General features: G+C 47.6%; 3 protein-coding genes across 8 annotated transcripts in view; 2 read left to right on the forward strand and 1 right to left on the reverse strand.

The window, feature by feature from the left end:
• The first annotated feature begins 919 nt into the window (after nucleotides 1-919).
• Nucleotides 920-23413, forward strand: part of LOC149346973 (uncharacterized) — a 51870-nt gene continuing 29376 nt past the window's right edge. For all 3 annotated transcript variants that reach the window (XM_089586795.1, XM_089586794.1, XM_089586796.1), the window contains exon 1: nucleotides 920-1101. In XM_089586795.1, coding sequence (XP_089442921.1) covers nucleotides 985-1101 — 117 coding nt within the window. In that variant the 5' untranslated portion in view covers nucleotides 920-984. The remainder of the gene's footprint in view (nucleotides 1102-23413) is intronic.
• Nucleotides 7136-23413, reverse strand: part of LOC149346974 (cytochrome P450 3A8-like) — a 32501-nt gene continuing 16223 nt past the window's right edge. For all 4 annotated transcript variants that reach the window (XM_089586791.1, XM_089586789.1, XM_089586788.1 and 1 more), the window contains 8 exons: nucleotides 23396-23413; nucleotides 20464-20548; nucleotides 19845-19917; nucleotides 18990-19098; nucleotides 17448-17539; nucleotides 17213-17353; nucleotides 10079-10241; nucleotides 7136-7284 (listed from right to left, as the gene is read on the reverse strand). The exon at nucleotides 23396-23413 is cut by the window's right edge and continues 113 nt beyond it. In XM_089586791.1, coding sequence (XP_089442917.1) covers nucleotides 7207-7284; nucleotides 10079-10241; nucleotides 17213-17353; nucleotides 17448-17539; nucleotides 18990-19098; nucleotides 19845-19917; nucleotides 20464-20548; nucleotides 23396-23413 — 759 coding nt within the window. In that variant the 3' untranslated portion in view covers nucleotides 7136-7206. The remainder of the gene's footprint in view (nucleotides 7285-10078; nucleotides 10242-17212; nucleotides 17354-17447; nucleotides 17540-18989; nucleotides 19099-19844; nucleotides 19918-20463; nucleotides 20549-23395) is intronic.
• LOC149346975 (uncharacterized) lies at nucleotides 11353-12995 on the forward strand. Its single transcript, XM_089586793.1, has one exon. It carries the CDS (start codon nucleotides 11566-11568, stop codon nucleotides 12751-12753), a length of 1188 nt encoding a protein of 395 aa, XP_089442919.1. The 5' UTR covers nucleotides 11353-11565; the 3' UTR covers nucleotides 12754-12995.

Raw genomic sequence — 23413 nt, forward strand, 5'->3', positions numbered from 1 at the left:
CCTACGGCGCCTGTGGCTCCTTTCCCCCCTCTCGGCGGTAACTACCGTGTCCGTCGGAAAGTCTGGAGGGGTTAGGAATGGTGACAGAGCGTCGCGCGCTTCGGACGCTGTCCAAGGCCGCGGAGATTGGGAAAAAAGACCGCGAACAGCCTTGTCGGGGTCGCAAGGGGCCGACGACCGTTTTCCATTGAAAAGAGATTAGCTGTCAAGTGGGTGGGGGTCAGTAAGGTCGGCGACTTCTGAAAACCCCGACTATCTAGCTAAGCAGTAGACTTTACTGGCGCCTCTAGAGTCGGGCTGTGGCGAGCACTGGGCTCCGCCCACTTGTATGTACAGTGCCATTGCAGCAGTATTGGTTGAAATTGGGCGAGAGTAGATTTAATACAGCTCCGCCCAATTATCGAAGGTATTAAAACCCGCCGCAAACCAAGAGGAGAAGCGCGCCGAGTGCCAGCCGCGGCCGCTTTTAGACAGCCTTTCTTTAAACCGCCTTTTTCTCCTGTTGCCTTTATTACTAGTCTCGTCTTCAATAAACTAGTTTTGTTGTCAAGAAGTTTGGAGTGGCTGCACCAACCGGCAACGTGTCGCCGGACGAGTGGACGAAGACGTGGTGCCCAGCATTCGATCAGACCAACCGGCCATTCCGACATTCTACGGAAGAAACTTAACTCCGCCCGTCATCGCTCCGCCCACAGAGTACGCACAGGATGACATTACACAGACCACCATGCCGCGCCAAGTTGCTCACGCTTGTCTCTCCGCATCTCAAGTCCAGCAGAAGGCCATTTACGACCACCGACATCGGGCCATCCACATCTCCCCGGGGTCCCTCGTCCTCCTGTGGTGTCCCTCTCGCCGCGTATGACTATCTGAAAAGCTGCTGCCCCGCTACATCGGCCCTTATCGAGTCCTCCGCCAGGCGACCGACATCACGTACGAAATTAGCCGTCTCTTCTACGACGTCATCTACCCACCCCGTGACTGATGTCTTGCATGTGGCTCAGCTTAAACTATACCACGCCGCTGATACGTCTTCTCCTTAGCGCCACGACGGTGCTTTTGTCGACGAGGATTACGTTACCACCAGCTTGGACAAAAAAGGTAACGAAGTATGGCACTTGTGTGTGATAGACGAGGAGGACGAAGTGTTTTCGGGCACTGGCCCTTCTAGTAAGGCTCCTTGGATGTCTCGTGCTGTATATACCTGCTTTCCGCGTTTGTAAATATATACATGTATTTCTACCCGTTACGATAGTGTTACTACTATCTTGTCGGAGAAAAACGGTAGTCGATTCGCGTAGTTAGGTGAAATGTGAATTAGCTGCGCTAGCAGTTCGGCTTTGTTTTCGGTCTCAGTGTTCATATCCAGTGTTCATGGATGACAGTTGTTCGGATAGCGATAAATGGTAATTTCCAAACATGCGGAACTGGTCATTCTCTCCATTCATAGATCCATGGGAGTCGTCGTACCATTCCACTCTCTCACTGCGCCAGGAGCGGTATGAGGACTCCCAGGGAACTATGAATGTAAAGTCGAGAATGATCAACTCCGCATATGTGGGCATTAACTTACTAAAGCTGTCACGCCAAACCCTGAAGGCAGAGCTTAAGTGTTTCATCCTGTTTTCTCGAAAAGAAGCTTAATAAGCTTCACGGAAACTTTTGTTTGCATGCTTTGTTTGCTTTTGTTTTTTGACGAAACTGGATGGGACACTCAAGCTCCGCCTTAAGGGTATGGCGCAGTAGCGTAAATGGATAAATGTCCATATAAGCGGAATAGATACAGACAAAAGAAGTTTCAAGAATTTCGTCGCAACAAAAGCTGAGATACATTAACCGGGTGCTACTTTAGATGTTTACATTTTTATAGTTACAGTGATGTGTAGAGGTAGAAAGCGAGAACAATGAGGTCGCTTTTTTCCGTGCCCAGTTCTCTCGTAGTAGTCAACCGCTCCTTTTCTCCTCAGTTTGTTCGTAAGCAGCGGATGAAACGCATTTATGCAATATAAGGCAGTTGTGATGCAATTATTGTGGTCTTGTTCTGTTCTAGTCTTTCCATCCTCCCGTCTACCTGACTAATTCCTGCGGCTTCGAGCCAATTGCCAATAAAATGACATTCTGTAAGGTGGGGCGACCTAAAACAGATTGAAAAAATAAAAGCCCCTGCCTGCGCCACTTACGTACAGCAGGCTTAATTCAATTGTAATACACAAGAGGTGGCCCAAGGGCAATTGTGATTTTTGGCACCTGAAGATGAAAAAAAAAAATTGGCTGTGGTTTAGCTCTGGTTGAACCTGAAGGATTGCGAAAGCAACATCTGCGCGTATCCATATATTGGTGCGTGAGCTACATTGCCCACAGTCTCTCCGTTTCGCGTGCTCATGCACGACCATACTGCGCATGCGCGAGGAGCAAGTGACGTCACTACGTACAGCTGGCGTGCCGGCGGCCCCGGCACGCTAGCTATGCGCCGCTACTGCGCATGCGCAACTGGCGAGCGCGGCGGCGGCACCTCTGAGTCACCCGCGCAGCGACGGCGGCGGCGCGCCAGCTGTGCGCCATGTGACGTCACTGCTCCTCGCGCATGCGCAGTATGGCCTGTACTCGGCTCCACGAAATGGCTCGGCGACTAGCGTAGTGTTGCTTTCGCAACAAAAAAATGAAGGTGAGGAGGAGGGGGAAGCCGCTGTAGCGACCCACAGCCGGGGCGATGGGCCCGGGGAGACTCCCCTGATCTCCAATCAGATAAGCGGAAGAACGAGATAAAATGGAATCTGAATAAAATAGTTCCACCACAGTCCCCTTCTTTTCCTTGGATAATAAAGGACCATAATCGTGTCGTAAGAAGGCCCGCGATTTTAGGGACAGTCAGGCCGGAAACTCTTCGCGCTTTGTATGTGCCTGTTAGCTTTATGTGCTCAGTGATGTTTCCTAAACAGCGCCTCGTACTTACATAGACCATCGTAGTTCAGGCAAATCACCCGTTTACAAATATACTGGCTGTTTCAGCGAACACTTTCGGAAATTTTCAGTAATAGGCTTCTTGGGCTAAAAAATACTGGTTTTGCGGCGCAGTATTACCTGTGTTGGCGGACAGCAGAAAACCGGTGAATCGTCTTAAGTAGTGAGCTGCTTAACTAGTTTTTAATATTAAATGTTTTAGCCTAGTTGCAATTAGAGATGTGTAGCCATATCAGTTTTTAAAATTTCGGAAACGAAATTACCCTCGCCGCTGTGACTCTACAAAATTTGATTGCATCGCGCGAAAATACGTGCGCTTTCGAAAGCGTGCAGGCAAAGCAACCTCTCCAGTGCACGCAACAAGTCGAAAAAGACAAATTTTGTCCAGCCATAGCGCCAAGGGTAATCGCTTTCACGGTACGATGCTTTTGTACGCTACCCGGTGCGCTATCTGGGTCCTTGCTTTGCTTTAGTAACTCTTCTGCATTATAATTTATTAGCTTAAATCAGCTGCTTAAAATGTACACAAAGGACACCTTTATTCAATTATTTTTCCCGGTAACAATGAACTCTGAGGATCTTTTTGGCTGTGATCCCGTTTTCCCGGTAGCATAATTAATGCACACTTATGAGCGCGAAAATTCGGTATAAAAATTGTGCCGTCCGTCAATAGAAACTCATGACTTCCATGCAGAAGAGGACGGGTTGCCACCGCTTTGTATAGCGAACACCGCTGTTGCGTTTCCTGTAAAATGCGCGGCCGGAATTCGGTGTCGACGCGTGCAGTTTAATTGCAAAATCGACCGGTGGTGGCGGCACCTGGTTGTTGTTTTTGTATTTTCAAGTTTATAATAACTCTGTTTTGGTGAGAGTGGTTAACCAACGCAGGTTAACCTCTAGTTAGAGTGCTTTTATAGCATGTTTTTGCTAGATGGGGCAGCTGACATGAACCTCTTTTTAACCTCGTGCGACTTTTACTCCGAGGGGATTTGGTGACTGTAAGCAGATGGACACTCCCACAGTGGTGTAAAGTTGAGCGGCCGTTCCGGCCTTATTCCTCCGTTCAAAATCACATTAGTACTCAGACAATTTTTGTTGTTATTCTATGGACCTACTATACACGTTATGGTACGGAACAACCACAAAACTCAGCACAAGAGTTGTGTGAGCGGTCCGTATATTGAACAAAGCGAATACCTGAAAGGTGATCCTAATAAATATGAAATGAGTGGAAGGAAAAGTAAACAATACCTAAAAACGAAGAAAAAACAACCTAAAAACGCATAGAATTTGGTGTATTTCTATTATTCCACTTCTTGTTGAAGTGTTCTAATTGCTTGTTTGTGCGAACGCAAAGACCTATCTGACGTAACAGTTTGTACTAACTTATTCCACTGATTTGTACAAAAACAAATGAAAATACGGATGAGGATTGGAGCTGAAGTGTTGGATGAAATTAATCGAAGTGCATGTGTGCCTGAGTGAGCGAATACTGGTTCATCGATCCCCGACATGAGCTGGAAGTTAGAACATCAGGTTTTGCGCACGTTAATTATACAGCCGGCACTAATTCATCGACCGTTGTCTGCACAATGGCCAGAATACGTGATGATTAACCATACCATTGTGTTTAAAACTATGCCGCTACATTCTGCAGCAGATGTATACATGGCCTGGAAAGAAGAAATCATTGCAAACAGTTCCAATGGTGCAGATGAAACGGAATGCGGCGAGCTGAGGATCACCCAAAGAAAACTTTATTATATCAACAACCGTAGCAGCCCGAGCAATAAAGCAGAATCTTAACCAAGTCGCGATTGTTTCTGTCTAACTTAAGGAGCAAATAATAAACACTTTGTTCAAAGTACGCAATTAAAAGTCAGAGAAAGGCTCGCGTTAGTAAAGGAAGAGAAGAACAGAATCTCGGAATGCTTCAAGGTCATTCAGCTGAGTAGTTATAAATTGGAAAAGAAATAGAATTTCAATAGAATATAAACTGCACTGGCACAGAGGGCAAGGCGCTTCGCTTCTGTCGGAATGTTGTGAAACAGCCGTTGTGCAGTCGTTCGTGTGTTTAACACCCGCGGCCGTGCGTTCGTTAACGTTTCTCCGCAGAAATGCGTCATGGGTTGACTGTGTTTGTTCCCCTTTGAAAAATATTTGGAATGGATATTGGTGCCAGTTTAGAGGAGAACGTGTTTCGAGGGGGATATTTAGTGTCACTAGCAGGCATGTTCACTGAAAAGCGCGAACGGGCTTCACGTCGACTAAAATTTCAGAAAGAACGATTGCACCTGCAACCAATGGCGTCACGCCGAAACTGCTGACATCGCCACAGATTCTCCGTCTAATCTAAGACTAGTGACTCTTTAAGAGCGCGTCCAAAAAAGTTAGCAAAACCTGTTGTTTTGCCTAAAGTCGTTCCGATGACGAGTCTTGTGGATATAAGACACTGTGTTTTTAAAGAAGCCTTGAAACGCTTTTAAATTCAGGTAGGCCATGCATTAGACGTTGAAAATTTCCCCATCAGTCTACTGCGCACTGAATTTTTGAAGCCTTCAATAAAAGCAAGGCTAATTAGGGATTGAAATTTACCCTTTTCCTTCTTCGTATTTTTCCTTGTCGTCTCGTGATACCTAGTACGCTCAGATCTAGGCGCCTTCTCGCCGGCCCCATCCAATTAAACGTAATCGCTGACATTTTTTATGTCCTTGTTCATTCGCTTACTTTGTTGTTTTTTTGTGTTCATATCGTGGGGCAGGTACTTCCAGACATGTTGCACGAAACTAGCCCAAATTTCGACGCTAAGCGGCAGCGGTTCGCCTACTCGTTATTTAGATTGTTTTGACTCCTGCCGGACTTTCGTGTCCCGCCTGAAAGTACAGTATGTTCCACACCTAGAGGGGACACTAGGAATCGTTAAACCAGCTCTTAACGTACAGAAAAATAAACTTCATCAATAGGCAGGAGGACGGCTTTGAACTCGTCCTCTTGGACTCTCTGCGCCTTTTTTTTCGCTTCTTGGTAAAACGTACACTTTTCTCAAGTTAAGAGCCGGTTCAACCACTTCAGAAATGGTGTCGCATTATTAATGTTCATACAGTTGTTTTATTGGAACATCTAAATATTTGATGCACAAGTGAATAGCAAATAATGGGTGGAATTGATTATTTAAAGCTTTGCTGTTCGTAGAAAGATTCCTGTTAAGTCAATGAGGACCATGTGCAAAGACAATTGCTAATTGATGTCGACCATAGTCAACAGCCTGCATGCCGCTCTTCAACTCCGTCCTTTCCACGCGCTCCAAGCTTCACTGGGGTCTCGAAATCAGGGCTTTGTTAGAGAGCACCAAATTGCCCTTTTTTATTCACCCCTGCATGAATAAGGCATTGCGAACTGCAAATAAATACAGGGTGTTTCACCTAAAACTTTACAGAATTTTAAAAAATAGGCTCTTTGAGTTAGCATAGCGCTTTTTTTCGGCATAGCATTGTCGGTGGTGTAGTTCATCAGAATACAGCTAAGATTTGCTAACTAGGATGGTTAACTAATATTTAACAGTTAACTTTCTAAACATTACTGTTAGGCTCCCTAACTAGTTCGAGGTGTGTAGCTAGCTGTACGCAATATCCATATAAGTTTTTAGAATTTCGAAAACGCGGTTACCCTCAGCGGTCTGGCCCAACGAATTCTGCCTCCATCGCGCCAAAATACATGTGCTTTCGAGAAGCTTGCAGGCAAAGCAACCTCTCCAGTGCACGTAACTCGTAGGAATAGCCAAAATTTGGCCTGCCACAGTGCTGAGAGTAACCGCATTTTTGAAATTCCTAAAAACTTATATGGACATTACTTTCGGTGGGCCACACGCATCACAATAATTAAGGAGCCCTAACAGTAATAGTTGAAGTTAACCATTCATTATTAGTTAACCAACCTGCTACTTTAGCTGTATTCTGATCCACTACTCCGCTGACAATGTTATGCGGAAAACAGGTCTCTTCTGAATCAAAAAGCCTATTTTTTAAATATTGTGTAGTCTTAGCCGAAACACCCTGTGTATCGGACCTGCGAGCTCTGGCGTAGGAAGCTTTGGCTTCTGCCTCACGATATAACTCTTGTTCTGGAGAAATTCTCAGGTAAAACTGATGATTGAGTGATATCTACACTACTGATGAACGCTTCCAGCTTTCATTCTGGTAGTTTGTACAGATGGCGACATTTTCTCGTGACGCGGTTGTGGACTGGTTACAGCCGCTTGAACTTGATGTACGGACCATCGCCTGGTGATGACACCATGGCATGGTAGTCCATTATCATACGGCCCTGAAAAAAAATGGATACGTTAACAACATAGAAAAATCTCCGCCATGCAGCGAAAACGCCACTCTTATAAGTGGTTCTTGAAAAAGTGTTCTCGTGCTCATTTATAAAGGTGCTAACAACGAAGAGAACGTGTCAAGAAATTATGGTGGTGATGAAAAGATCTTTTCGCACATTCCAGCAATCGAGCAATTTAAAATCAAAGAAACTGGTATCTATAATTTTAATTCGTGATTAAAATCACATATTACTACTAGGTCCGAGCTATCGCTGTGAAATCTTGTCCTTTTCGGTGTATCCCATCAGGCGACCCCATATTAGCAAAATATTAGAAGTTGTTAAGTCTGTATCTTTTTAACCAATTGTTCATCATGAATTTTTTATTGCCGTTCACTCTTTTTCGAATATGCCCTTCGATGAAAAACAACGTTGCCTTTTTATCGCCGATGAAGTGCTTTGAAATTTTGAAACTAGATGGCGCCAGAACACTAACGGAAACATTGGTAAACCGTAGGTAAAGATGATGACGAATCTTAATGAGAATTGACAACACAGTTGAACAATAATAAAGAAAGAAAAGCTGAGCATGGTGGCAACTGCCACCACCCCGTTTCAAAAGGGGCGCTTCTATCCATCCATCCATCATCCATCCATCCAAGAGGCTCACATCACTGTACCATAAAGGTTTTGGGTATGGAAACTAAGACCGATGCTGGTCTATACTAAAGCTCTCACATTACTGTCGGGCGGCTGTGGCCAGTTTGGGTCCTCACTTTTGCCGGCGTGCAATTGTTATCGCGGAAGCTGATGGCCGTTTCTAGCATCAGAATATATAAAACCTGGCACATCCACTTATAAACAAATTTTTGATGAGGATATTCTCAGAAAAAAAATAATCGCGAAATCCGGCTCATTAGATAGTAAGGTTTTTGTTGCGCCGAAAAAAATTGCATCTCCAAAAATTCAGGTTTTTGCCTCTTAAATAGGAATGTAATATTGCCGCATGTGGGAAAAGCTTGCTCACCATTCTTTGCGCATGCTTCTTTTGTTCCGTTTTTAAATTATTAACGAATTGTTCTCACAACCAGCTATTTTGATTGTGAGTCGTACAACATGAGGCTTTCATTATGTTATGCTCATTGTGATCTCCTCGTAACAATTGTCATAAGGAGCTTATTTGTGCGCCATCACTAAAAACCACCATCTCAGATTTCGCCGAAGTTTGTCAGTCCGGAGCCTCTCACTGTGACCATGAAGCACCTGCCATCGCTGGGCATTGGAGCATCGATTAACCACTGCACCAGGATTCGCAGGAGGACTCTCACGGATCCGTGAACGCAAAGTCCAGAATGAAAATTCCAGACATATGGGCATTAATCTATTATCGCTATCGCGTCGTACCCTTAAAGCGTGTATCTTTTGTCGGAAGCCAGCTTGACCTTGAAAATCAAGCCTCTAACCGAAAGCGAAGTGAATACCGAAGCGCCTAGCGCCCGCAATTTTCATTCGGCCTAGCCACGCTAAATCGCCCACCATTTTTTTTCGCGAACTGGAGAAAAACTTTTTTGGATTCTGGGTCTAGGGCTTGAACTATAGGCACCATTTTGCAAATGCTTTTACCCAATTATAGTGAAGCGCAGAGTGGAACTTGTTTTTAAAACTTCTGACCGTTTCTGAACACGTGGGACTTACGGCTGTGCATTTTCCAGTGGCGCTTCGGCATGCATGATGGGGAAGAAATAAATTTGGTTGCCCAAGAAATGTGATAACAGAACACATGCCGAGCTGAGGCCGGAATAAGTTTTATCCAATTAAGTTCGTTTATCAATTACACGCGCCCATTCTTATACTCATGTCTCATAGCTTGTCGGTTGTTTCGCGCATGCTGCAACGCTTAATTTTTTACTTTAATCGGCTTTGCTTAAAAACTTTAAATATAGGTTTTGCAGAGAAGCAAAAATATCTCTTTTCCGAGAGTTTTGTTAACACCTTAGCGTTTAACTGTAGCATTGTGGTAAAATGAAAAAGAAAACAGCAAAGGGGATTATTTCAGTTTAAACCGCCACTTACCGATGATGCCTACAGTTAATAAGGTTTTCCCTTTTTTTTGTCAGCTTTCAGAGGAACTGCATAAGCATACGCAAAAACACTGACGACCTCTAACAAAAAATTCAGGGGGCAATTTGGCTCTCTAAAGTGCTGCAAGGCGAAAGCCTTTCCTGGCGCACTGTTTGGCACTGACTGCGAGACTGTTTGTGCTGTACTAGTGCTTTATTTGACTACACACTTTGACTACACATTACAACTGTACACTTTGACTGTCGACTTTGACTGCTTCTTTAGCACGACTCTCTCTCCGCTTCGATGAGTTCGGTTGTACGTATCCATGGCTCAGTTCGCAGTAATTAGGTAAGTAATGTGGTCACCCACGGATGCCTTACGCCCCCTGTCGGAGCGGACAACTATTATATTAGTTTTCGTCTTCTCCAGAAAGGGGGGCAGGCATCCGTGGGTGACCTCATTATTTCGAATACGCGCACTCTGACGTCATAATCATTTAGACCAACCGAAAAGCGTGACACCTCTGCTGACAACCTTCTGTCGACAACGATGAGACATTAAAGGATTTCGCCTCAAAACACCCATTTGGACAGCCTGGCAACAGCTGAGTCCGCACTGTTTGTGACCGCCAACTTTGGTTACTGAAGCTGCGTTGTATCCCTATCTTGCATGAGCAGTATCAGGGTTGTTTGCGTGACCGATAAAGAATAACTGAGTGCAGAAAACGCGTCCTCACCTTTTGAGACTCTCCCAGAGTGAGCTTGAACTTTTCGACCATCCTTGCACCCGTGTAGATGATTTCGAGGAGTGCCAGGCGCTTTCCGATGCAATTCCTCGGGCCATCACCGAAAGGCTGGTACGCAATAGTCGGCCTAGCGGCTACGTTTTCTGGCAGGAATCTAGAAGCATCAGAAATGAAGTGCTGTTGGGATTCTCTGAAATTCTGGCTTATAATGCAAAAATTCTGAAACTCAGTCGCTGCTCTGCCGCTTCCTTCATGATTGCCCGGGTTGAGTGCATCAAGCAGTCCTGTCTACTGGATTTATTTATTTATTTATTGTACCCTCAGGGCCAAAGGCATTACAGAGGGGAGTGGGTTAATTAGGATAAAGAACAATGAATACAATACAGTGAAAAGAGGCAGTAGAAAATAAATTTTCTCCTGAATAAAACCAACAACATTCACAAAGCGTAAATAACATAAAATCAATGTACACAACACAGTGGAAACAGATATAACACATGATCAACTTCCTTCTGAATAAACAATATCAGCTATTGCGTCGTGAAAGCTTTTGTTGTCTGCAATCGCTTCAATATCGGGGGGAAGGCGGTTCCATTCCATGTCTATAAGTCGAGCAGAACACAAGTTTAAAGGTGCCTGCGACATCTTCAGTGCTCGTTCTGCCGGCAAGAATTGCTTTTAGAAAAAAAGTCTATTGATTTGCATAATTGCTTCATTTCAGGTAAATATGTGAGGCAAAAGAAGGTCAAAAACAACAAGAAAAAAGAAACACTGCCCCGCATTGCAGTCCATGCGCTTCTGATTTATGTGTACCAAGTAGTGCTAGCTCCAGTCATACCTAACAATTCAGGACAAAATCATTTTCGAACGGGAAAAAGTTTACGAACGCAATTTTTTTTTGCATATTGTAAGCTTTCACTATAGCAATAAGTATATCTGCAGGTTCCCCATCGATAGGCTTGCATTTTTGTTTTGCTATTAACGTTTTTACTATGGTCAAAAACGTTCCCCATTGGCTTCATATGGGAGTCTTAACTGCTCGAAGCCAGCGATGAAAAAACTTTAAAAGAAAATTTTAGACACATTGGAAGAATGGACCACTACTTTCAAATTTTCATAAGAGCACCTTAAAAGTTTTACATATTCAAAAATTTTTTCAAGGATTTTAGACATCAATTTAGTTTTTGTTATGGCACTGCTGAATGCACGGCAAAATCTACGCTTTAAACTGTACCGCAAGGCGTGTGAACATATTGTTACCGATGGACCGTGAACGAAGAAGTGGCGGTGCGCTGAACGACGACGACGTTGACAGTTGGTAGCTGGGCCCTCGGTGTCTGAGCTGAGTGCTGGCCATCTCAGAGCAGCCGCCAACACAGACTTACCGCCGTAACATCCCCGTAACATCTTTTGGTGGAGGTCGCGGGTTCGAGCCGACATACCGACGACCCGACGAGACGACGGGCCGAACGGGCGAGATGACTACCGACCCGGCCCCTCCGTCTGCGCCTGCCACGCCAACTGTCGTCGTAGCCCACCCTCGCGACCCGGGCACATTCTGCGGTACAGATGGCGTGGATGTCGAGGACTGGCTCTCGCTCTATGAGCGTGTTAGCCAGCACAACAGGTGGGACGCCACGCTGATGCTGGCCAATGTGATATTTTATCTTGCCGGCACCGCACGCGTGTGGTTCGAAACCCACGAAGAAGAGATTGCCACGTGGGATGCCTGCAAGCAGAAGCTCCGCGACCTGTTTGGGAAACCAGTTGGCCGTCAGCTTGCTGCCAAAAAAGAACTTGCAGCTCGCGCCCAAACGGCCACCGAATCATATATTACATACATTCAAGACGTCTTGGCACTGTGCCGAAAGGTCGATCCCAACATGACCGAGGACGATAAGGTAGGCCACATTCTTAAAGGCATTGCCGACGATGCCTTCCACCTTCTTCTATGCCGGGACTGCTCTACGGTTGACTCCGTTCTGCAGGTGTGTCGACGCTTCGAGCAGGCCAAGCACCGGCGCATTGCACACCGCTTTGATCGCCTGCCTAACACCGCTGCCAGTTCCACGTGCGAGGATCTGCCGACACTGAGGCAGCCTTCAAATCCCGACAACGTGACTCTCATCGTGCGCCGTGAACTGGAGGCCCTGGCTCCTGTTACGACCAACGCGCCCTTGTCGGACAACACCCTGGCCACAATATCCCTTATTCAAGCTGTCGTCCGCCAGGAGGTCGCCAACTTGGGCATGCCCTCCAGCCATCGTCCCGTCGAACCACGGAGTGCGAGCCCCATCTCTCCCGTGGTCGCTACTGCTACGGCCCGCAACACCTTCGTCCCAAGTTACACAAGGTATCGCAATCCCGATGAGTGGCGTACTCCTGACGACCGGCCGATCTGCTTTACGTGCTCGCGCGTAGGCCACATCTCTCGCCACTGCCGCAGCCGTTGGTCCGCACCTCCCCGACCTTTGCCCTACGTCGACCGCCGTTATGACTATGGACCCCGTCGCTTCACGCCTCGGAATGACCCACCCAGCGCCGAGTCCACACCGCCTCCTCGCAGAACCAGCCGCTCTCCCTCTCCGACAGCCCACCGTTCCCGCTCACCTCTCCCGCACCGCAGTTACTCACCGTCCTCTGCAGGCCGCTTCGCGGGAAACTAGCCAGTGCAGCTCCCGGAGGTGATGCTGCATTGGTGCCCCGACCTGAAAATCCTCTACTGACCCAGCCTTCGCCCTGTAATCTGCTCGACGTTTTTGTGGACGGTGTTCCTGTTTCTGCCCTCATTGACACTGGTGCCCAAGTCTCGGTTCTTAGCTCATCCTTTTGCCGTCGCCTCAAAAAAGTTCAGACCCCTGCCGCTTCGCCCACCGTTCGCGTTGCCGATGGCAGCACTGCTGCCGTCACTGGCTTGTGCGCTGCCCGCGTCACTCTTGCCGGTCATAACATCCCAGTTTCGTTCACCGTCCTCGAACACTGCCCTCACAATGTGATCCTTGGTCTAGACTTTCTAACCACTCACTCTGCCCTTATCGACTGCTCCAGCAGCCTTCTACGATTGGACCTGCCTCTCAGCTCAGCCGACACACCCTCAAGCTCCACGCCCCGCCTTCGCTCCACCGAGTACGCTCGCCTGCCCCCCGACTCTGCCGTTTATCTGCCTATGTCACCATTTCCTGCGGTTCCTGATGGGGATTATCTTGCCTGCCCACTCGCCGATGTCGTTCTCTCTCGCAATGTTGTTCTTCCGCACCTCATCGTGAGCGTCACCAAGAATAGCACCTACCTCCCTGTCCTCAACTTCAGCTTGTCACCTCAAGTTCTTCCTGCAGGCATATCGCTTGCTACTTTGTCTTCTCTCACCGACTGTACCGTCACTGCTCTCTCACCTGGACCGCCTTCTACTGTCTCTCAAGCGCCCGACATCCCGTCCAACGTTCCGCAATCCATTTCTGCGATGATTGCTTCTGACCTGAGCCCCGAGCATGCACAGGATCTTCACAACCTTTTGGTGTCCTACACCGACATTTTTGACTTCGCTTCTGCTCCTCTGGGTCAAACGTCGGTAGTGACTCACCGCATTGACACCGGCGATGCAAGACCTATACACCGGAGGCCATATCGTGTGTCGCTACCAGAGCGCCAGGTCATCCAGCGGGAGGTGGACAAGATGTTGGCCAACGATATCATCGAGCCTTCAAACAGCCCTTGGGCATCTCCTGTCGTGCTCGTGAAAAAGAAAGACCAAACTTGGCGGTTTTGCGTCGACTATCGTCATCTCAACAAGGTCACGAAGAAAGACGTCTATCCCCTTCCGCGCATAGATGATGCCCTGGACTGTTTACATGGCGCCCGTTACTTTTCTTCCATCGACCTTCGTAGCGGGTATTGGCAAATCTCTGTTGACGCAAGAGACCGCGAGAAAACAGCTTTCGTCACCCCTGATGGCCTTTACCAATTTAAGGTCATGCCCTTCGGCCTTTGTAACGCCCCTGCCACATTTGAACGGATGATGGATTCGTTACTCCGGGGCTTCAAGTGGACGACCTGTCTTTGTTACTTAGATGATGTAATTGTTTTCTCGCCCTCTTTTGAAACCCACCTGCTTCGCCTTTCGTCCATCTTGGCACTTTTCCGCCGCGCAGGTCTTCAACTCAACTAAAAAAAATGTACTTTCGGCCGCCGCGAACTCAAAGTCCTCGGCCATTTCGTGAATGCGAGTGGCATACAACCTGACCCTGATAAAGTTCGTGCCGTCAGTTCTTTTCCCTGTCCCCGCTCGCCCAGCGATGTCCGCAGCTTCATCGGTCTCTGTTCCTACTTTCGCCGGTTCGTCCCGAACTTCGCAGCCGTCGCTCGCCCTCTCACTAATCTGTTGCAGAAAGGCGTTCCTTTTTCCTGGGGACCAGAGCAGGCTACTGCATTCTCCAGCCTTATCGCCGTCCTCACTAACCCTCCTGTCTTGGCCCATTTCAACCCGTCTGCCCCGACTGAACTTCGCACTGATGCCAGTGGTCACGGAATTGGCGCCATCCTTGCTCAGCGACAACGCGGCCAGCACTGCGTGATTGCGTACGCCAGCCGTCTTCTTTCTTCCGCCGAGAAGAATTACTCCATCACAGAACGCGAGTGCCTGGCTCTTGTCTGGGCCATTGGAAAATTCCGCACATACTTGTTTGGCCGCCCATTCACTGTTATCACCGACCACCACGCCCTGTGCTGGCTCTCCTCTCTCAAGGACCCTACTGGCCGTCTTGGCCGGTGGGCATTGCGATTGCAAGAATACACCTTTTCCGTGGTTCACAAGTCCGGTCGCCTTCATCAAGATGCAGACTGCCTGTCACGCTATCCCGTCGATCCTCCTTCTACAGACTGTGAGTCGGATGCCTGTGTCCTCTCCATCTCCGGCCTCTCCCACATTGCCGACGAACAGCGCTTGGATCCCGCCCTCACCTCTCTCATCGACCGCGTCAGCACCGACCGGCGCGACACTTCTCTGGCCCGGTTTTTGCTGGACGGGAACACGCTGTACCGCCGCAACATGCGACCTGATGGCGCTGAGCACTTGCTCGTTGTTCCCCGACACCTACGTTCCACTATCCTCAAACAACTGCATGACGCACCTACGGCTGGTCATCTTGGTGTCTCCCGTACGTACGACCGCGTGCGCCGGCGTTTCTTCTGGCCTGGTCTGTACCGCTCCGTCCAACGCTACGTTGCCGCTTGCGACGTCTGTCAGCGCCGAAAGAAGCCCGCTGTCCTGCCGTCTGGACACCTGCAGCCGATTCCCATCCCGACCGACCCGTTTTCTCGTGTTGGGCTAGATTTACTCGGGCCCTTCCCGGAGTCCTCCTCAGGGAACAAGTGGATTGCCGTCGCCACCGATTATGCCACGCGGTACGTGATCACTCGCGCCATTCCAACCAGCTGTGCCACTGACGTCGCTGACTTCCTTCTGCACGACGTCATATTACACCATGGCGCTCCCCGTCAACTCCTTACCGACCGTGGCCGCTGCTTCCTCTCCCGAGTTGTTGGCGAAATCCTTCGTTCGTGCTCCGTTCGTCACAAGTTCACCACTGCTTATCATCCTCAGACGAACGGCCTAACGGAGCGTCTCAACCGCACCCTTACAGACATGCTCGCCATGTACGTATCCGACGACCACCGGGACTGGGACATAAGCTTGCCTTTTGTCACCTTCGCCTACAGCTCTTCGCGCCATGATACCGCTGGTTACTCGCCCTTCTATCTTCTCTTTGGACGAGGCCCCTTACTGCCCTTTGACACTCTGCTGCCCACAGCCGGCCCTGTCACTACATATGCGCATGACGCTATCGCCCGAGCAGACGCCGCCCGCCAGGTTGCTCGTCACAAGCTCTCCGCCTCCCAAGAGGCTCAAAAACACCGCTACGATGGCCTGCACCGTGATGTGCGCTACCCTGCCGGATCTCTCGTCTTGCTGTGGCTCCCATCCCGTCGTGTGGGGTTATGTGAAAAACTTCTGCCGCGCTACACAGGTCCTTATCGTGTATTACGGGCAGTGACCGACGTAACGTATGAAATCACGCCGCTGCACCTAAAGTCGACGTCCGCTCCACTGAAGTCCGAAGTCGTTCATGTAGCTCGCCTCAAGCCCTATCACCCACCATCGACATCGCACGCCTAACACGCACCGGGACGTTGCCTTCAGCCGAGGGGGATAGTGTTACCGATGGACTGTGAACGAAGAAGTGGCGGTGCGCTGAACGACGACGACGTTGACAGTTGGTAGCTGGGCCCTCGGTGTCTGAGCTGAGTGCTGGCCATCTCAGAGCAGCCGCCAACACAGACTTACCGCCGTAACATCCCCGTAACAATATAATGAGACATGTGCTAATTCGGTGTATTAGCATAAAATTGAAAGTTATTCTGATTTTGTGGGGACGCCTTCGTCCCCTGCGTTCGCTTTCCCTCAACGCTCTAGTTCTCTGTAGTTATCTCTCCCGCAACGCACCCTTCTCAGTTTGGTTACTCTAACTAACAGGGGAGGGCGCTCGCGTCGCAGCGACACCAGCGCCGCGATTGGCGTTTTGCTGCGCGCGCGCGGGGGATAGCTGGCTCTCTTCTCCCTGAGACAGGGAAGCGTGTTGGACGTTCACGCGCAAAGCTCCGCTCTCTGCCGCGGGCGTCCTCGTGTGGAAACTTGTTCCCCTCAGCTCGTCCCGTCTGGCCTCGGAGATATTCCCTCTGCCCTACCGTGGGCGAACATTCGCTCGTAGCCGTACTGGTGAGTCGGACATCCTAGATTCCTCAGTGTATTTTGTTGCTAGCTGGCGTTATTGTTGTTATAGTAATAAACGCCTTGTTTGTGTCAGCCAGTGTGTCGTTCCTTTGTTCCCGCAGAGCACGGCCCGCCGTGGTCGGCGTGCGCTCGGTAGCGTACGCGATCACGGGGTGGGGTCCGCGCGGTTTTGAACCGAGTCAGCCGCGGCTAAAACGGGGAGAACGGATTTATCTCCCCCATTTTAACCCCACAATTTATAACTCTCTCCTGTGCCAAAGAAGCTGTTCTAGTGGGCCCTGTTCTCATCTCAGTTTTGTCGCAGCATTCATGGCATTAAATTTTGTCAGAGCAGTCACCTGTCGGGGTCAAACTTCTCCGGCTCAGGCCAAATTCGGGGGTCCATGTGGATCTGGATGGTGGGCGAGAGAATGCTTGTTCCTGCCTTGTACTTGATGCCGTTGTAGTCGAAGTCGTTAACAGCACTCCGAGTTGTGAATCTGTGAGGGCGAGCACGGTAAGTCAAAAGTAAATCTGCCAACACTCCCTTCCATCACTCGAAAAGAGGAAGTTGCGGGATTGGTTGAAACTCACGTGACAACCGGCGGGAACATGCGCAGGGTTTCGTCAACAACTCTAGCCAGATACTTCAACCCTTGGGTCACAGCCGTGTAGTCGAGTTGGCCCTGAAATTTTGGAATGTAAAGTACTCAGTTGCCGAGAGAAAACGTTGCGCAGCTGTCGAGTCCGCTTCTAGGTTGCAACTGCGGCAATCAGTCCTGACAGTTTTCTTTTATGTGCAAATTCTACCGTCCCTCTGCGCACGTTGCGTAGATTAACAGAAAAGCGGGGTAGGAATGCAAAAAAGAAAGTCGCTTGTAGAACTACATGCACGCAGTCGGGAGCTCATGTAATTCAGTTAACAGAAGTGCATAAGGTGCTGGGGGAGTTAGTTCACTGCTTCTATTAACAACACAATGCGCAATTATAAACGTCGAGAGGTTGACAGGACGAGCGCTATTCCGCCAAATTTCTCTTGTCCCTTCAACCTCGTCTTCTGTGTTTTCCTTTCATGTTTGCGTATTTTGTTTTCAGTAGAAATGTAATGTTGCATGAGTAGCGCGAAATTGTGTTGGTTTATAACAGGTCCGCCCATGTTTTATATTTTTTAACAATTAAGAAGTTGAGGCTAAGAGCTGCATGAAAGATAATTTTGTTTTTACATAACACTTTGTTTCCACGCATATTGAGCATGATCGTTACTTCCGGTGTCATTTCTGGAAGGTGAGACTGGTTTCTGCGCCTAACTGATACTTATGAATATTTAGTTCCACCTGCAACACCTGTTCGGTCAATTCCACAGAAATATACAGGGTTCCTGTCGGCACCAAGATTGCTGATATATCTACGGCTTTCTTGCGGAACCACCAGTAAATTCTTGCGTCAGACAGACCGTTACAGCAGGACATTCAGTATTCAGATAAGTAGAGAATTCCCGACTGATTTACGCCGATACGCGATGGAATCTTGTCATGATCCCTCTACTTCGAATTATTTGAGGCGTTGAAGTTCTGGCGTTCTTGCCTTTCTATTTCTTCTCACTCATCTAAGAAGACTCTTTTGAAAAGCAAGCGTGTTCACTAATAACGGCGTCACTGACTCGCTCTTTCCATAGCTCACTGGGTCGTCCTTAACTGAAGCTTAACTCTTTTCGTTAGCCTCCACGTTTCTGCCCCACAGGTGAGTAGCGGTTATTAAGATACAACTGTTGTATTCTTTTCTCTTGAGGGGTGTCTTGAGGCCAAGATTGTGTTAAAAGCATGCTATCATTTTTGCAAGTAGCTTTCATTTATACGCATGATCTGTTCAACGTATTTTTATGTTTGACGCAGACGTAAACATAAATTTGATTCTTGAGTGCGCACTTTATGTTGCCGTTCATATTGCTCGACTCTATGCATAAGTGCGAAAACGTAAGTAGAATGCGAACGCGAGTTACGAGCGCAGACAGTCACTGAGCATGCCAAGGGGAAAAAGTGTACGGATGAAATGCTGTATGTTCCATAATTCTGCTAGTGGATGATACTTTACATTTTAGCGCGCTCGCAATATGGGCCGTGACTGCGCTCAACTTACATATCGCTCCTTCACAGATTTAACTTCCTCCCGGACCTTCTCTTGAACATCCTCGTGCTTGGCAAGAATGTATGCCAGGTAACTCAGTCCCGTAGCTGTCGTTTCAAATCTAGAACAGGGAATAGAGAAAAATGCAGTGCATGAATACTTCCGTGTACATATTTTATTACGCACAGAAAGAATTCGGAGCCAAGAATTAAGCTCAATCGATTATGGTAAATTGCTAGACCTTAATATGCCTTGCTCTATACAAGTTTTATGTACTTTATTTGTTCAAACTATCTGCATCTGCGAGGAACACGGATATCGAGACATTGGACTTCAATATTTTTAATTTTTTCAGTCATGCGTAACATTATAGTTTGAAGATTTTAGTATTCGCTCTTTCTTTTTGGATATTCTTGTTGGATTGGATCGCTAAGGTCGTCATACTTGAAACACATTTTTGCTTTTATTGAAAAAACGGCTGGTATTTGAAATTTGCTTGTTTTCCAGATGGCGCGAGTGAAATGTTGTGCAATCTAATGCGTTTGGTATACATTTGTCTATGCCATTGGGTCTTTGACTCCACCTTGAGAAGAAGAAAAATACTTTGTGCCATGGCTCTCTTTGGTCACAGATGCCCTTGTGTCATAAGAAAAAAATCCCAACCGTAGAGCCAGAACTAAAACATATTTTTTGTAAGTGTTGCTCCCTATTGTTCCTCTTGAAAATTAAGTGCAACTTGAAATAATGACATGCACACACACGCACAAGCTTCAGAAATACAGCGTTTTTGTGCGTCTTCTTTCAGTGCCTGTCTCTTGTTGCGCCATGCTTCACTCCAAGGTTTGAGAAGTACCGCTAAGAGCTTACCCGGCAATAAAGAGAATGGTCGTGTTGATGCCGACCTCCTCGGGGCTCATCCTCTTGTAAAGTTTTGCGTCGGCTGAACAGGAGATAAAAAAAAAGCGCTAACTACTACGCAACGGTTCCTTCATAGCGCACCATTGGTTACAAGTAGGTACTGGAAGGATGCGTGCAATATCGGAGACTTTCAAATCTGTGGACATTGCGAAGGATGCATGCAATAGTGAGGACTTTCAAATTTGTGGACATTTCCTTCTGTAATAGATCGCTGTAGAACTCAAAAGGTTGGAAAAATATTTGCATAAGTCTAACCTTCAAACTTCGCCGCCACTTATTTCTATATGCTTTTTTTTAACTTTACTGCATTGACATTTGAAAGGGGGGCTCTACCGAGAAGTGATGGGCATCGAGGAAAGAGCACAATCCAAGTGTTATTTGAATGTAATTAAATTTGAATGTAACATAATGTAATTTCATTACTTAGCTCAGAGGCAAGGCTTAGTGAGCATCCCGCCTAAGTTGCCAAGAAGTCTGCTAGCTGGACCTCCGGCAAAACGAGCGTGTGAGCGTTAGCACTGCATCTAACCCTTGCTTATTTGTCGACTGAATGAAGAGGAAAACATACCGTCGAGGAGTTGGGGCGCTTCGGGCAGCTCGCCCTCCTCGCTTTCCACATCAAGCATCGTTTGCAGCATGTCTGGCTTCTTTGCCTGTGGGGAGAAGGACGTAATCATAGAAGATAAAAAATTCATTGGACATTTGCTGGAGCTTAATCACCTTTTAGGGTGAGGTGTGGTGGTAGCCGTTTACTAGCGAAACTAATAGCTAAACGGAAGATGAAAACGTTTGCCAGAAACAGCCGCTTGTTTCTTGGACACCTCATCTGCGGTAGGCGGAAATAGCTGGGATAGCGAGGGTGATATGTCATCTTCAACAGCCTAACTATGTCAAATGGCGGCCAGAGATCTCTCCTAAATCCCTCCAAATAACCCTGTCCTGTGACAGCTGCGGCCACCTAATCCCCGCAAACTTCCTCATCTCATCAGTCCACCTGGCACTCTACCACCCGTTGCCCTGTTTTCTTTGTCTTGGAATCCTTTCCTTTACCCTTAGAGACCATTGGTTATCTCTCCTTCTCATTACATACCCTCCGCATGCCTTTTCTTCTTCATTCCAAGTAGAATGTCATTAACTCGCGTTTGCAGTGACAGCTGTTAAAGACGTTCCTCAGTTTCGCGGCGACGTAGTAGTAGTAGTAGTAGTAGCAGTAGTAGTAGTAGTAGTAGTAGTAGTAGTAGTAGTAGTAGTAGTAGTAGTAGCAGTAACAGTAGCAGTAATAGTAGTAGCAGGTGTAGTAGTAGTGGTGTAGTAGCGGTGTAGTAGTAGTGGTGGAGTGGTGTAGTAGTAGTAGTTGTAGTAGTGGTGGTGTGGTAGTAGTTGTAGTAGTAGTGGTGTAGTAGTAGTTGTAGTAGTGGTGGTGTAGTAGTAGTAGTGGTGATGTCGTGGTGGTGTAGTAGTAGTGGTAGGAGTAGGTGTGTAGTAGTAGTTGTAGTAGTGGTGGTGTAGTAGTAGCGGTGTAGTAGTAGTGGTGGTGTATTAGTAGTGGTAGGAGTAGGTGTGTAGTAGTAGTTGTAGTAGTGGTGGTGTAGTAGCAGTGGCGGTGTAGTAGTAGCAGTAGTAGTAGTGGTGGTGTAGTAGTTGTAGCGGTTGTGGTGTGGTAGTAGTAGTAGTGGCGTAGTAGCGATGTAATAGTAGTGGTGGAGTGGTTTAGTAGTAGTAGTAGTGGTGTAGTAGTGGTGCAGTGGTGGTGTAGTAGTAGTAGTAGTGGTGGTGGTGGTGGTGCAGTAGTGTAGTGGTGTAGCAGTAGTTGTAGTAGTGGTGCAGTAGTAGTAGTAGTAGTAGTAGTAGTAATGGTGTAGTGGTGGTGTAGTAGTAGTTGTAGTAGTGGTGGTGTAGTAGTAGTAGCGACCATAAGCAGTAGGTGGTTGTCCTGACCGCACGAAGAGGCTGGTTGCCGTGGAAGGAGGACGACATGACGAGAGCAGAGGGATGCATAACTGGAAGGTGGTTACAGTGGAAGGAACGAGGAGGGTACGGCAATTCTTCCCCTATAGCCATTCTTCCCCTATAGGGGAAGAATGGCTAACCGGAAGGGGATGACAATTGGTACTATCTGGAGGTTGGTTAAAGTGAGAGCTGGGGTGTATTACAATGGAAGGAGGGTGGTGAGAGCGAAGTGCAGCCACCCTGAGTGTGGCTTCCGTGAAGGGCGAGAGCGTAAGAATGCGCAACCATAGAGGGGTTGCCACGGCAACCACCCGGAAAGTATGGTGAGAGCAGAGGAATGTATAACTGGTGGTGCGGTGCCACAAAGACTTGTAAACAGTTAGCGTCGAAGGAGGAGGCATAGTAATACCTGCCGCTGGTAACCATCATGTAACCAATGTCCCTAAAGATAAAAGTCTACCACAGCTGTATCGTGCCGGCATTCACATATGGGGCAGAAAAGTGGAGACTAAAGAGGAGGGTTCATCTTAAGTCAAGGACAACGCCGCGAGCAATGGAAAGAAAAATGATAGGCGTAACGTTAAGAGATTGGAAGAGGGCGGAGTGGGTGAGAGAACAAAAGCAGGTTAATGACATCCTAGTCGAAATCAAGAAGGAATGGGCTTCCGCAGGGCATGTAATGCGAAGGCAATATAACCGTTGGTCCTTAAGGGTAACGGAGTGGATTCCAAGAGAAGGAAAACGTAGTAGGGGACGGCAGAAAGTTAGCTGGGCGGATGAGATTAAGAAGTTTGCGGGGATACGGTGGCCACGGCTGGCGAAGGACAGGGTTAATTGGAGAGACATGGGAGAGGCATTTGCCCTGCAGTGGGCGTAGTCAGGCTGATGATGATGATGAACCATCATGTGAGTTCTTTGCCCTCACCCAATGTGATCTCTTCGCGCTTCTATGCGTTACACCTATCATTTTCCTTTCCATAGCTCTCTGCACTGCCCTCTCTGCACTATAGGACAGCGACCTTTTGAGTTATCGATCGCTCCTTTCATAGGTTCATTAAGAAACGGAGGAGGCTATTATTGATGGGAAAAAAATAATTTTTTTTTTCACGGTATGAAATATTTGCTTTTTCCAGGCAGTTAATGGAATGACTAAGCCTAAAAAAAGTGGTTCTTTAAGCATCGATTTTGCGCGTTGAACATCATGGGGCTGGATTCTGGTTAATGCTCATGGCGGAAGGTACTATGACTACCACCAGTTTCTTATTCTTCAAAATTCGCTGAATCGGCAATCGAATCTTCCGCAATTTTGTTTATTAGCGAGTTGAAACGGTTTTCTGGCATAATGAAACCCATTGCTCCATACCACTTTTTAAAGCAGGCAAAAGACGCAAGCTAATAAACTGAAGTACAGCCACTAAAAATTTGCTTGAAAGCTCATTAAGAACTCGAATGACATTAATTCACAGGCACCTTGATGCTATGAATGAGCTGAAATGCTTTGTAACTCATTTGAATCACTAGTGATATAACTATTAGAGAATGCCCCTTACCTCCGGGTTTTTCATGCG

This window comes from Amblyomma mixtum, chromosome 4, assembly GCF_055824585.1.
Source record: "Amblyomma mixtum isolate Tamu chromosome 4, ASM5582458v1, whole genome shotgun sequence".
NCBI classification, from domain to species: Eukaryota; Metazoa; Arthropoda; class Arachnida; order Ixodida; family Ixodidae; genus Amblyomma; species Amblyomma mixtum.

What these genes read in the sequence shown, in the direction of transcription:
- LOC149346975 (XM_089586793.1), top strand. Translation starts at nt 11,566, where the DNA reads ATGACTACCGACCCGGCCCCTCCGTCTGCGCCTGCCACGCCAACTGTC.